Source organism: Scylla paramamosain, unplaced genomic scaffold, assembly GCF_035594125.1.
Source record: "Scylla paramamosain isolate STU-SP2022 unplaced genomic scaffold, ASM3559412v1 Contig94, whole genome shotgun sequence".
NCBI classification, from domain to species: Eukaryota; Metazoa; Arthropoda; class Malacostraca; order Decapoda; family Portunidae; genus Scylla; species Scylla paramamosain.
In genome coordinates, this window is record NW_026973759.1 from 252,672 (window position 1) to 267,562 (window position 14,891).

Sequence of the window (14,891 nt, forward strand, 5' to 3'; positions counted from 1 at the left end):
GGTCCATTAACTACACGGCCTTAGTCACCTTTACTCGGCGCTCGGGTGCCTCGTCATCAAGGCAGGCACTGTCCTGTTCGTGTGACCAGGGATGCCGTAAGCCTCACAAGGGGTCACGGCGATAACCAGTGACCTCTTGGGCAATGGGTGGCCAAGGCCTGGGTGCTTTGGCGACAACACACCCTCGGCTTGGCTACGACAATAGTAGTAGTGGTAGTAGTCGTAGTTGCTCTCCTAACAGTAACGGTAATGGCAACAGTAGCAAAAGTTAGATGTAGAAGATGGAGGAGTTATGAAAATAAAGAATAAACGAACAAAGAAAAAAATACAGAAAGAAGACAAAACATCGTAGAACAACAACAATGAAAATAATACAAAAAAATAATAAAACTTCAAAAATGTCTCCACCTTGCCAGCAGAGATCACCGCCCCCGTGACCGCCGCGAGCAGGGAAGGGAAGTACAAAGACAGTCTGAGAGCGTCCCCGAAAAGCTCGTCGCGGCGCTGAGGGTAATGGCGTCCCTCTCCCCGCCGCGACGATTGTGGAGCCGACGAGAGAACGCTGCAAGAATTTCCAGTACTGCGAAAATGTCCTTAGTTGGTTACCGAAGACAGGCTCGACCTTTTCGGGAATGGCGAGGCGGTGGTGGTGGGTGTGCTCGTAGTGTAGGTGGTGGTGGTGGTGGTGGTGTACGTTGTGTTGGTTTCTCCCTTTGTTGTTCTCTTCTCTCTCCCTCTCGTTATTGATTCGTTCCAAGCTCTGCATTTAATTCCAGTCAATTCTTTTTCATGCTTTTTTCAATATTCCAGCCGCCTGTTTCCTCCACCAACTCGTATGGAAACTCAGTAAAAAAAAAAAAAAAAAAAAGCAAGTAACAAGGCAGTATAAATAAATAATAAAAAAGTTTCGCCTACAATACCCTGAGACTCACCCGCCAAGGAATCCCATTTTCTCCGCTTGTTCTCCTTTTTCTTTCCAGTGAGGCAGGGCACGCACTAACGAGTCCCGCGCTTTTTCCACTCCGTGCCGGATCACGAAGCGTCTTTTGAAATAATCGGATGTAATTACCTCATGGCCAGCAAAGCTCCGCCAGTTGTCGGAAGGAGCGCCGCTTTGATATCGTGAGGTTCATCTGGTATCGAACTTGATGTACTTTTTTTCTTTTTCATATTACGGTAACATTATATTATTCTTTCATTTATTTTTCTTTCTTGCGTAGTTCTCATGATCCTTTGCATTAAACGAGATTTTGGAATAGATGCGGTGCGCTCTCTCTCTCTCTCTCTCTCTCTCTCTCTCTCTCTCTCTCTCTCTCTCTCTCTCTCTCTCTCTCTGTCTGATTAGTATACACGTCTTTTTTTTTTTTGTAAGGTTATCGTGACCACCTCCCTTTTATACAGCCACTGGAGGAAGTCGACTTGAGGATTCAATTAGTTAGATACATATTGCTTTACTTGAGGCCTCGTGAGTCTGTCTGAGGTGTTCCCCTGATGGTCGTAAAGTAGGACTTGTTATCACCCTTACGTAAAGTCTTGCCTCACACCCTCAATGAAAATTGTAGTTGTAATTGTTTTCAGTGTTGAGGACAGACCGACAGAGAGACAGACAGAAAGACAGACAGATAGACAGACAGACAGACAAATGAGCAGACAAATAAGGATAGTATAGTAAGAGTGGTAAGAGCAGTAGCAGGAGTGGCAGCTGTCGTAGTGCTGATAGTGGTAGCAGCAGGACAACAACAACAACAGCAACAACAACAACAACAACAACAACAACAACAACAACAACAACAACATTCTGCCACAGTATTAGCTTTAATCATGTACTTATATAACCATTTAGCACACTCATTATTCACACTTCAGGCAACACCTTCCTTCTGACGCAAACTCAGAGGCAGCGCTAAATGTTTGTGGACTTGTTTTGTTTACAATTATTTTTACCCACTATGGAAATATTTTTACTGCTCTTGATTTATACAATATGATAAAAAAAAAAAAAAAGAAATCGTTTGTTAGATGAAAGCTTGTAATCCTCAACTGCCAGTGAAAAAAGAAAAAAATGGCTGGCAAAAATGAAACACACATGAAATATTTGTAAATATGTGTGTATCTCGTAGCGGAATTGTATTGTATTTATATGATGTAACTGACGACTCCAATTTATATTTTTGAACATTTTATAAGTGAATCTACTAATAAGCATATTTTTGGTAAATTAAAATTCTGAATTAAAGATAATAGTGTGCGTCACTCGTCCAGGCCTGAAGTGTTTCCCGTGTGACGGCTGGGAAATGCCATCACTGAGAGGGAAATGTGAACAAGTATATATATATATATATATATATATATATATATATATATATATATATATATATATATATATATATATATATATATATATATATATATATATATATATATATATATATATATATATATATATATATATATATATATATATATATATATATATATATATATATATATATATATATATATATATATATATATATATATATATATATATATATATATATATATATATATATATATATATATATATATATATATATATATAAAGTAAAAAAGTAAGTAAAAGGGTTAAGTAAAAAAAACGTGTTTGCCTGAAATCAATACATAATGCAGGTGATTGACGTACATTATAAATACATAATACATAATGCAGGTGATTGACGTACATTATCACCTGGATTACGAAGAGAGGGAGACGTGGACGCAGGTGAACTACTTTGCACTTACCTGCTCCCTTCTTCTCTAATTTTACGGTTTTAGTTTTGCAAGTACATTTAGTGTACCTGTGTTACATTTTTTTGTGTTATAATAATAATAATAATATTAATAATAATAATAATAATAGTATTACTATTATAGTTATTATCATTATTAATAATCAACAGTTTATTGAATATAGATGCTACTGATAGATGCAGGGAAGCCACAGAACGACTGACTTCTGATCTCTCTAAAATTTCTGATTTGGGCAGAACAAACTTAGTGTTGTTCAATTACTTTTTTTTTCTCTCTCCATCTATCTAGGGAGGGATAGTTGTCTAGAATTCCAGACAACTATCCCCCCTTCTTCAGTGACACTCAACTGTCCCCCTCTTCTACACTGAACATCCTTGGTCTGTTCTTTATTTATAATCTGAACTGGAAACTTAACATCTCACCTCTAGCTAAAACAACTTCTATGAAGCTAGGCTTTCTGAGTCGTCTCCGTCAGTTTTCTCACCCCCCAACCCCCCAACTGCTAACTCCTTACAGGGCCCTTATCCGTCCATGTAAGGAGTATGCTTCACCTATATGTGGGGGGAGGAGGGGGGCTCCACTCATACAGCTCTTTTAGACAGGGTGGAATCAAAAGCTTTTCGTCTTGTCAACTCCTCTCCTCTAACTGACTGTCTTCAGGTTGTTTCTCATCGCCGCAGTGTTGCATATCTTGCTATCATCTACCGCTGTTTTCATGCTAATTGCTCTTGCTAACCTCCCCTTCTCCCTCGATCTCACTGCACAAGACTTTCTTCATTCACTCACCCCTTTTCTGTCCACCTCTTTAATGCAAAAGTTAACCTGTATTCCCATTCATTCATCCCTTTCTCTGGTAAACTCTGGAATTTCCTGCCTGCTTCTGTATTTCCACCTTCCTATGACATGAACTCTTTCAAGAGGGAGGTTTCAACACACTTATCCTGTAATTTTTGACTAACGCTTTCGCCTTTGTCGGGGACCGGCACTTCAGTGAGCCCTTTTTTTATTGCACTTTTGTTGCCCTTGGCCGGTGCTCCTCATATATATATATATATATATATATATATATATATATATATATATATATATATATATATATATATATATATATATATATATATATATATATATATATATATATGCAGCCAACAGCTGAAAATATACATTGGTGGTAGAAAGAAAACATTAAAAACAATGAGAATACCACCAAACCAGAGGCAAATTATGAGGCAGACTATAAAAATGAAAGTTAAAAAGGCAAAATTAAGAACAGAAAAATTAAAACAATATAAGAAGATAAAATTAAGTAGAATGACAAACAAGAGTAGCAGTAACAGTAAACAGCCTGACTAGAGTGGGACGGCGATGTGCTTGTAACGGTCAGTGCAGCCTCTGATGGGGACCAGCTTGGTACATGCGCGTAGGGCTCGTCGCGGCGGCGGTGCGTCGCAGGGAAGCAGGTCGCGGTGGTGTGTGTGTGTGCGTGTCCTCCTCCTGCATCAGACTTGCAATACTTTGACATGTCTCCTCTATTCCTCTCCTTCTCATTGCTTCAATAACTGCTAAGGTTTTTACAGAATCGGGGGCATTTTTTGATCAGTGGAAGTCATGCATTGTGGATTCATTTATTCGACATACTACTTTGTACCTCGTATGAGTCTTCCAGTACATTCACATGTCCCCTAACCTCAATTCTCCCCAGTGTTTCGGTCACTCCGAAGGTGTATATATGGTTGAGGATATTTTTCTTGCTCAGCTAAAGCCATGCATTGTGGATTTATTTATTCGAAATATTTCACATGGATTCCGTGAGCTGCACAACGCCTCCTGAATCCTGTGTGCTGTGTTGAATTATTGCAACATAAAACGAAGAAGACAGTGAAATGGTGACTGGTGGTCTGGTGTGGCGACCCCTAACGGGAGTCGCAGGAAGGAGTGAGATCAAGCGTTGCAGTAATCCTATTAGAGAATAGTTTGTGAAATACTTGTGTAGCAGAGATAGTGAATATGTTGGTCGGTTCTTTTCAGGTCTTTTGACGTCTCTTTCCTGATGAATCAATTGCAGCTATTCCGTATCAATGTCTAGAAAAGAGGATTTACTTTCTTTGGTTATTTTGACTATTTTTAGACTCTCTCTCTCTCTCTCTCTCTCTCTCTCTCTCTCTCTCTCTCTCTCTCTCTCTCTCTCTCTCTCTCTCTCTCTCTCTCTCTCTCTCTCTCTTTGTGTAACTGTGTCCACCTTCTTTTCCTGTTTCTTAATTTCCTTTCTTTTTCTTCCGTTATTTCATTTTTTCCTTTTTTGTTTCTCCTCCTCCTCCTCCTCCTCTTCCTCCTGCTCCTGCTCCCATTCTTCCTGATATCGGGGACCGGCACTTGGGAACTATCTAATCCCGACGTGGCGAGCAAACTATGCCTCAAGGAAATTCATGTTCTCTCTTTTTCATGCGGACCTGTTCTGCCGCCTCTTATCTTCGGGGGAAATATTTCCTCGACAATTCCAAGTAGAGATTCTGCGTTTGCTTGGGAAATGGGAAAGGGGAAAGTTTTTTTTGTTATGTGGTGTGTGTGTGTGTGTGTGTGTGTGTCTGGTTTGGGTCTTATAAGGAAGCTTCATGTAGACTCAAAATATTACAGTTATGTTAAGGGTTTTTATCTCGATTTATTAAGTGTGGTGAGTAGATTTTTGTGGTGAGAAAATGCAGGATTAAGCAGTAGATCTTTATTTCCATAACGGTTCGACAATGAGGACGTTACAAAAATATATATATCTTGTACCATCCTGTGCTTTTTTTTTCACCACTCATTATCTGATATAACAACGTAACTGTAATAACACAATAACGACAATTAAAGTAGCAGTCTCTCAGCCTCTGATGATATTATGTAACACTTTTCATAACTGACAACGAAAGGTCGTGCTAGATTATCACAATTCATGCCATAGATATAAAAATGAGACCACTGGGGACAAGCAGATCATCGACTTTACCTGTCTGTCTGCCTGTCTGTCTGTCTGTTTGTCTGTCTGTTTGTCTGTCTGTCTGTTTAACTATCTATCTGTCAATCTATTCGTTTGTCTGTGTCTCCCTGCCTGCCTGCCTCTCTCTCTCTCTCTCTCTCTCTCTCTCTCTCTCTCACCACCACTACCACCGCCAAATTCTATCTACCGGATAAGACTTCAAATACAAGCAATTGAAAAAGGAATGAAGCTAATGAACCCGAAACAAACCACCGATTTAATCATTGCAGTGAAACCAAATCCCGTGAACCGCTAAAAGCATCACTTGCCCATACAGTCTGAGTGAATTAGCCTTCCAGTCCAGCTCACAACGTAATGCTAATACGGGTGTCTGAATCGCACAAAAGGATACGGACAAAAAACTCAGACAAAAAAAAACATTAATTGATCCCTGCAAATCACACAGGCGGTCATGAGGGAAGGGAGGCGCACTGGCTGATGGAAGCACTGTTGAAGAGCTTGTCTGTATATATGTTAGTGTGAATATCGTTGAAAGTAACTACACAGGTGAATAAGATAGCTTTGAATTGTGTGTCTTTTCTGTAAAACACGCGTGAGAGGCGATGGGATGTGTGTGTATGTGTGTGTGTGTGTGTGTGTGTGAAGAGGGGGGAAAGGAAAAGGGATGGATGGATGCATTTGTGTGTGTGTGTGTGTGTGTGTGTGTGTGTGTGTGTGTGTGTGAGTGTACATGAGTATTAATGGTGGCCTTATCACACTGCAACACCCATACACTCTCCCTAACATAATTTGCCACCGCACGTTTATCTCCCCCTATTGGCGTATTGGAAAATGAAACCGTGAAATAAAGTTGGATGCAGCATGTGTATAATTCCCACATGCCGACCTATTTTCGTATATATAGGAAATAAAGCTGTAGAAGAAGGAAATTGTTACGTAAAATTTCCTAAATATATACCGTAAAGGGATTTTGTTGTTGAAAAGACATAATATTCATCCGCCGATAGGTTTTAAATTGAAGACAGCGACTTATCTCACGTCTTGGCTCATAACTCACTGCTTTATCTCTCCTTCATCCTGCAGTGCCTTGGCTCAACACTTCCACCTTACATTGATGCAGGACTTAAAGCACATTGTAATTTCAGTTTTGGAATGGAGTTCGGATGGTGGATGAAGTGCTGAAATAGAGATCTAGGGTCTCAACTTAAAGCCGATTCTTGCTAACTGGACTTCCCATTACGTGGCTTCATTGTCACACTTAAAACTCACACAATATTAATGAAGAAGAACACAACTACTGCTTACCACATAACATCTTTTTCTCTAGATATGCTTTTCGATGTACATATGAGATCAATATTTCTGACAGCTCTCCGCCACCAGGCCAGGCCATCTGTCATCATCATCCATCAATTTATCCAGCCATCTCTTGAGACTGTGTAATGTCTGTGCACTTAACTCTTTTGTGCATTTTGCTAGTTTGCAGTCATGCTTGTAATTTTCTTTTCCATCCCTTTAAATATAGGCAGTAAGGCACTACCTCTGCTATTTAACCCTTTCATTCCGGTGATCATATATGAACGATTGCATCAGTGCGTCCGTAGCGACGGCGATCGTTCCCGTAATCAAGAATTTTCGCGCCTCAATTTTGAGCTCCAAGCGCGGTTTCTCGAGTCAGATGGCGCGTGGAAGTGTCTGGCATCTGTTTCCACCCGTAGTGTTGCCACTAGCTCTGTATATTTAGCGGTAACTAAGCTATTCTCCCATTCTGAGGGCGACACTTGGCAACCCCAGCGACCCGCCGTGTGGAAACCATCCTGATAAGAGCCAAGGGACCTGATAAGAGCGAAGGACACGGACAGCCTGATAATAGAGAAGGATCTCAGATCCTTCCCTATTATTATGTGTGTGTGTGTGTGTGTGTGTGTGTCTTCTCCGGGCTGTTTCTGGTTGACGGATCACACAGCGAGATCCTTGATAAGCCATAACTAACCTTTTCAGAGATCACATGGAGCTACAAAGTACATCATTGTATTCAGAATAACACAGAGAAAAAAATATTAGTTTTCAAACAGTCTTCTGACAATTTCTAGGTTTATGATTCTTACCCGTCATGGCTTATGGGAAAATAGTTTAATCACCGGAATATAAGGGTTAAGGATGTTATAACATTTCATATAAAGCAACACTGCGACACCAGTAACCATTTGCACCACACCACCAACACTACCACACCTTTGATAACACCATCACCACCACCACCACCATCACCACACTTACATTCACACACCACCACCACCACACCATTAGCGACACCCGCGGGGCCCATTATCGTGGCCTCAGGTGTCACGAGTCAGGGAAAGACGAAGGATAACTAAAAGAATTCTCTTTTTTTTTTTTTTCTCTCCCTCCCAGACAAGCCGATCAAGATATATAGTTTGGAAGGCCGCCAGCCAGCGCCCACCAGCGGCCCCAGTGCCCCTTGTGCCTTCACTTGCGGCGTCCCCTCTCCCCTATCCTCCTCAAAGTCCTTCAGCATGTCAGGTATGGCTTTTATCTTTTACCCCCTCCGCTATTTTTCTCTCTTTTGACACAGCTGACGAGACCTTGAAGTGGGGTGCGTCTGTCATTCTCTTTGTCAGTGCTTTCCCCGTTTTCTTTCATGTTGTGTGTCATGTCTGCTAGATGGTGCTGCTGCTGCTGCTGTTTTTTGTTAACGTTTGGTGCACGGTGTCGGTTTGCCTATTATAGGCAGCACGGGGATGTTGCAGCGGTGTTTTGGTCTTTGTACAGGTCTAGTCTTTGTTTGGAGAGAGAGAGAGAGAGAGAGAGAGAGAGAGAGAGAGAGAGAGAGAGAGAGAGAGAGAGAGAGAGAGAGAGAGAGAGCGGTGGGGGTGGGGTCGCCCATGAAGTATCTTGTGTTGCTAGTGATGATGTATAATTACTGATATGCAAGTTATTTGGTGTCATTTGGTATTCAGTCAGTTAGTTTGCTCGTAGAAGTGGTGAGGCATGGAGGTTGCCGTGAATTGCAACACAGCTTGCACGTCTATATATATATATATATATATATATATATATATATATATATATATATATATATATATATATATATATATATATATATATATATATATATATATATATATATATATATATATATATATATATATATATATATATATATATATATATATATATATATATATATATATATATATATATATATATATATATATTGTGTAAAATGAATGCACATTCGACAAGCAGGAAAGTTGAGCCAGGCAGTCAGTCGTTTAAGAAGGGGAGTTGAGTTGTTGGGTGGGAGTGCAGCCTTCATATGGGCACTCTTTGACGTGTTCTGCTTACTGTCTGGGTCTTCTGTTTTCCTCTTTTTGTTTACTTTTTATGAGGTCGTTTCTTCTTCCTGTTTCAGACGGCGGTGTTCCTCTTAATGGTGTGCGTGACAGTGTGCGGTCTCAGACAGTTAAGTCTGTGTACGTGATGCATTGTGAATTATGAATAAAGTCAAAACATTTTCATCCATAAAAAAACAAGTACATTCATATATTAAAGGAAAAATACAACGATTTTCTAACATAAATGAGTTTACGTGGCTTACAAATGAATGGCTGCCATCATTAGACATTAGCAAAGATTGGTAGCAGTGAACGACCTAAATTGTTTCCCAGCTGTGAAATGAGTTAAAGTTTGATAGTTTTAGGAAATTACTGCTTCGGTAATATGGCAGTGGGACATTTCATTTTACCCGCGCCTGGACGATTACTAAAAATGCTTCCCTTTTCTTGGTGTGAGAGCGAACACATCTCTGCGTCTTTTGTGTCGGTTCACCATGGTTTGTTCTCTCCTTGGAACTGTTATCAGATGCCATCGATGAACCGCATTGTTTTGTGTATTTTTTATTACATTAATGAAAAATACTTGCTAAATTATCATTACAACTATGAAAACATCAAAAACACGAATAACTTTCAGTAGAGCCTGTTAAATGTCAGGGATAAAATGATGCAATGCTTGGGATTACAGTCAACTGTATCACATCTACGTATACTGCCACTCCCTCTAAGACTTAAAAACAATTGACACGCATACATGTGCCCTGAGGAGTAGTCTAGGAAACAGGACACAGTGCAGCATGTAATACATTTATAGCCTTGATCCGTTGCTCCATCCTCCTCGTGTGTCATGAGGGCTAGGAGTGTGTCTTTTTGTTCTGTACTACCTTCACCATCGTTTTCCTCACGTCCTACCAAAAGAGGAATAGGAAGAAAAATGGGAGGTGGTGGATGGAGCAGAATACGTAAATTTCCTCTTTCACATCTTTATTTCCTCCTGTTGCTCCTCTAATTTCCTGTCTCGATTCGTTATCTTACTCCTTTTCTTACGTTCTTCGTGTTCTTTTTTTCTCTCCCTTTTCTCAACAACACCAAAGGGAACAGACCACCACACGGCTCCTCGCTACCTGGCTACCTGAGAACTCGATATCGCGGCTTTTCACTCACCTGGTGCTATTACAGTTAGGTGTTTATCCTTATAAGGCAGTGCTTGATCGACTTACATTTGCGTCTTCTTATGAAGTCACGGGGAGGAGATACTCGTCAAACACAAACACGTGTGCTTTTAAAAAAAAACGTTCACTAAAAATCGCCCTAAGTGCAGCTTTGACCACGTAAAGAAAAGGAACGCTGACAGTTTTGCTTCATGTGTACACGCGCATCGTTTGCTTTCTTTGGAAATTCCAGGGTTACTAAGAATTGTAGTGTTTAGACCAGTCGTTGGTAAGGTGACAGGCTTTTACAATTTTCAATATTTACTCGTATCTCTTTGTATAGATTCTCTCTCTCTCTCTCTCTCTCTCTCTCTCTCTCTCTCTCTCTCTCTCTCTCTCTCTCTCTCTCTCTCTCTCTCTGAACATTTTCAATAAATGCAGTGATATAATTAAGGAGGACATATTAGTACCTAAAGTTTACACTATCGTGTGACAAACGCTACTGTCCACATATTTGCACATACTACTGACTATACACTGCACGCTGTACACTATAAACATCAAGGTGGCTGCTGCTGTAGCCATCAGTGGGCGGCAACCTTTGCCTGCTGGGTGGACATTTGCCTGATGTGAAGGCGCGCTGGTGGGTGGTGGAGTAGGACCTTGGGACCTCCAAGAGGGAGTCGTTGCTCAGCACCGTCCTCGTGCATAGTTCAGACCTCCTCCAGGTGGCCCTCAGGTCCGTCAGGTGCGGCACGTGCTGGACCTGTGCCTTGTGTAGCACCGTCAGGGCGGCGACTCTCCTGTGGTGCTCCAAGCAGTCCAACGCTGGAGCTGTTGCGCCAGTCTGTTGTCTCTCTCTCTCTCTCTCTCTCTCTCTCTCTCTCTCTCTCAGCTGGTGTCAGTGGCTCCAAAGCTCTGCCCGCGAGTATAAACCGTTCTCAAAGTTGCCCGTCACTTTTCTGTCTACCAGACGCGGTCCGCCAATCGCGCCCAACAGTTACTGGTCTCAGGACGATATTGGCTTGTTTGCTGCAGGGCGGAACTCAAATAACAGCAGCTGGCTTTTTTAAATTAGATATTTAGATAAATTAGAATTAGAAAATAAACCCCGTGTGTGTGTGTGTGTGTGTGTGTGTGTGTGTGTGTGTGTGTGTGTGTGTGCGGATGCTGCTCATGGATAGCATTCAAGAGGACGTGAGAACACTGCGAATTCCAGACAAACACCGTCTTTCTACTTTACCTCTGCGTTGCCTGGTTTGGTCTGTGTGTGTGTGTGTGTGTGTGTGTGTGTGTGTGTGTGTGTGTGTGTGTGTGTGTGTGTGTGTGTGTGTGTGTGTGCTGGAAAAGTTATTTCTTCTGCGATATAAAATTCCTCCTTAGACAGGAATAAAAATCTCACAAGCCTATAACAGTTTGCGGCGAGAAACAGGAGGCAGCAGGAGTAATGGCGGCCAGTACGTGCACTCTGCCGCAGCCGCCTTACTGCTTCCTGATGAATTTCCAAGTGCTGAAATTACTGTCATATAAAGAATACAGTATTTCATCTCGCTTATAGTAAAACATGATCAGAATTGTTAAGAAAAGTGTTCAGAAACATGAAGGAAATTATTACCAGTCCAAGGGAATGTATATATATATATATATATATATATATATATATATATATATATATATATATATATATATATATATATATATATATATATATATATATATATATATATATATATATATATATATATATATATTTTTTTTTTTTTTTTTTTTTTTTATTTAAAAGACTTAAACTCGTGATCCATAATGCACAAGATTTCATTTATGCTGCAATGAACACTCGTACACTTATCTAAAACACTTCCACTCGTGATTGTGTATGTGTACCTTGTCATTTATATTGTGAACGCAGGGTCACCTGAGCGGCCGAGTGATGGTCTCTTATAACAGAAACAAACCTATCGTGTCCACTGCCTCATTCAAAAAGATATCTTATTTTTGTGTGTCATGGAGTCTGGCTAAGGCTACACAAATGACATGACACACCGCTCAATATGTAGCTCCCATAAGCTGGCCAGTTTAGTTTCGGAGAGCTATTGGTACTGCTCTTGTGAAACAGTTTGAGTCGTAGGAAGAAGAAAAACAGAAGCAGCTGAGATTTCCAGAGTTTATCAGTAAAACATATGAGAGAGCGAAGATAGCGAAGATACATGCATAAGTAAATTGGACATACTATGAGCAAATATAAGTCTTACGCATCGAGGCGTGGGAAATGGGAAGCATCCATTTACTTAATTCAGGAAAGTTGTAACCAGGGAAATAATGGTAAATCCCCGCGTCCTGAGACGCGGGGATTTAGCAGACTGGGTCCTGGTTAGGCTGGTGGGTCCCTCATGACGACTGAGAGGGACTAGAGTGCAGGCCTTTGTACCCTTCCCGCGAGGCATGTCATTCCTGCAGGGTAGGGCTGGAACAGAGGGGACTGTTTCTCCTTGGATTATCTTATTTATTCATTCATTCATTTTTACCGTTTTTTTTCTTTTATTATTTGTCTCTTTCCCTCTAGAATATGCTGGAAAAGACAAGTTCATAAGGAGTGCTGTGATTGTTCTGCCACTCTTGTTTAATTTATTCTTTTTCTATAACAGGAATAATGGTAGAAGATATGCAAAAGTGGGCCACAAATTGTCTATCTTTAAAACTTCAATTAAAAACAAACCTTACAAGTAATGATGGATATAAAGTTACAAAAAAACTAAAAAAAAATTAGCCGTCAATAATTTTTCAGGTGAAGTAGATTTTAGTGAATTACCTTTCGAGGAAACTAATTATCTTGAACTTTAGATTTATGAAAGAAAATTAACTTTCTGGAAGTTCCTCATGCCGACTCAAAATAATTAATAAAAACACCGGACTCTCCTTCAGTTGTTTATTGTCTTTCTAAAGGCGGAGAGAGAGAGAGAGAGAGAGAGAGAGAGAGAGAGAGAGAGAGAGAGAGAGAGAGAGAGAGAGAGAGAGAGAGAGAGAGAGAGAGAGAGAGAGAGAGAGAGAGAGTTTAACCTGGATCTCTTCTGGCGTTTGAATTGAGCACGGAAAAAAAAGAAAGAAAAAAAAAAAAAAAATATATATATATATATATATTATATATATATATATATATATATATATATATATATATATATATATATATATATATATATATATATATATATATATATATGATGTTTCTTTCTCTCGTATTAAATGGAATGATTAACAGAGCCACAAATACTTCTCTGTAGACAATATAGAAACTGACATGGAACAGACAAATCAAATGCTTCACTACAACCAAATCAAGTAAATTACTTTCATTTGATCCCACTATGGAATTAAAAAACCCGAATGCATCATAACATGACTGGATAATATCGGTGTTGTTGTAATGTAATGCAATGTATTCATTCATGTGGTTGTGGAATGCAATATGTATCCAAATGATGCCATCCAGTGTCGTGCAATAAATTCTGTCACAAGTCAATGCGTCCGTGACTTATTGGAAGCGTGCACACCGCCACACAGTGACGCAGCGGGGCGGGAGTGTGGCCTCGCCTGTGCTGCTGCTCACACGTGCGAGTATGATACGTACTGGACTGCATGTAGGCCGTTGAGTCCCATGGATTGTACTTTTATGGAAATGGTGTAATTTCTGTCATTTCTCTCTCTCTCCTCTCTCTCTCTCTCTCTCTCTCCTCTCTCTCTCTCTCTCTCTCTCTCTCTCTCTCTGTGCATTGCTTTGTACAAAGGCGCTAAAAACGAGAAAAAAAAAATACATATCAAGAAAGTATTGCTGCATGTTCTCCTCCTCCTCCTCCTCCTCCTCCTCCTCCTCCTCCTCTTCCCTGGAAGAAGGACGAGGTGCCGGCGCCAAGTACAGCTCGCCTCGCATACTCGTCCTTCCCTTGGCGAGATGGAAGAGACAGGGATGGGCTGAGCTGGACGAGGTGGGGCCTTCACATGGAGGATCGAGCAGGGGCTGGGTGGGACACGAGGAGCGGACTGAGTGGAAAGTTTATCTGTTGCTTAGGTGTTATAACGATGGTGCGGCGGAGAGGAGGGAGAAAAGGAAGGGAAGAAGAGGGAAGAGTATCTACAGGTCTAAGGAGAAGATAAGATAACTTTGTGCTTAAGATTTAGGGGAAAACTTGAATTTCTTATTTTTATATTCCCCAGGATCATATTTAACACTTTTTCGAAAGTTGTTTTTTCATTATCACCTATTTATTTATTTTATTTTTTTTTTGCCACTTATTTTTTGCATTACACTTTCTTAAAAATAGTAATGTTGCCTAAGGATAAAAAAAAAAAAAAAATACTTTCCCCTCTTTTTTTGGGGGGGAAGGAGATTTCATGCTAATAAATTTTCCAGTGTTCTGAATATTAACAAGAAAAGACTACATTGCTGGAGTTTCAATGCCTTATTCTCTTCTCCGCTTCTTGTACTGCATGACAACATTTACTGATTATCAAATACGTAAGCTTTCGTTTTAAAGTCGCTTAGTCAAGAGGCATTTGTAGGAAGGCGCACCAGGCGGGTAGTTACGTATATTACATCCAACAACGTGTTCTAGCAGGAGTTTGGGTCAGGGAAGG

General features: G+C 40.3%; 1 protein-coding gene across 1 annotated transcript in view; it reads left to right on the forward strand.

Moving 5' to 3' along the window:
• The window catches only part of LOC135098951 (uncharacterized), a 73,274-nt gene that overhangs the window by 25,848 nt on the left and 32,535 nt on the right, over positions 1-14,891 (forward strand). The window contains exon 4 of the mRNA XM_064001377.1: positions 8,168-8,296. Within this exon, the coding sequence (XP_063857447.1) occupies positions 8,168-8,296 (129 nt within the window). The remainder of the gene's footprint in view (positions 1-8,167; positions 8,297-14,891) is intronic.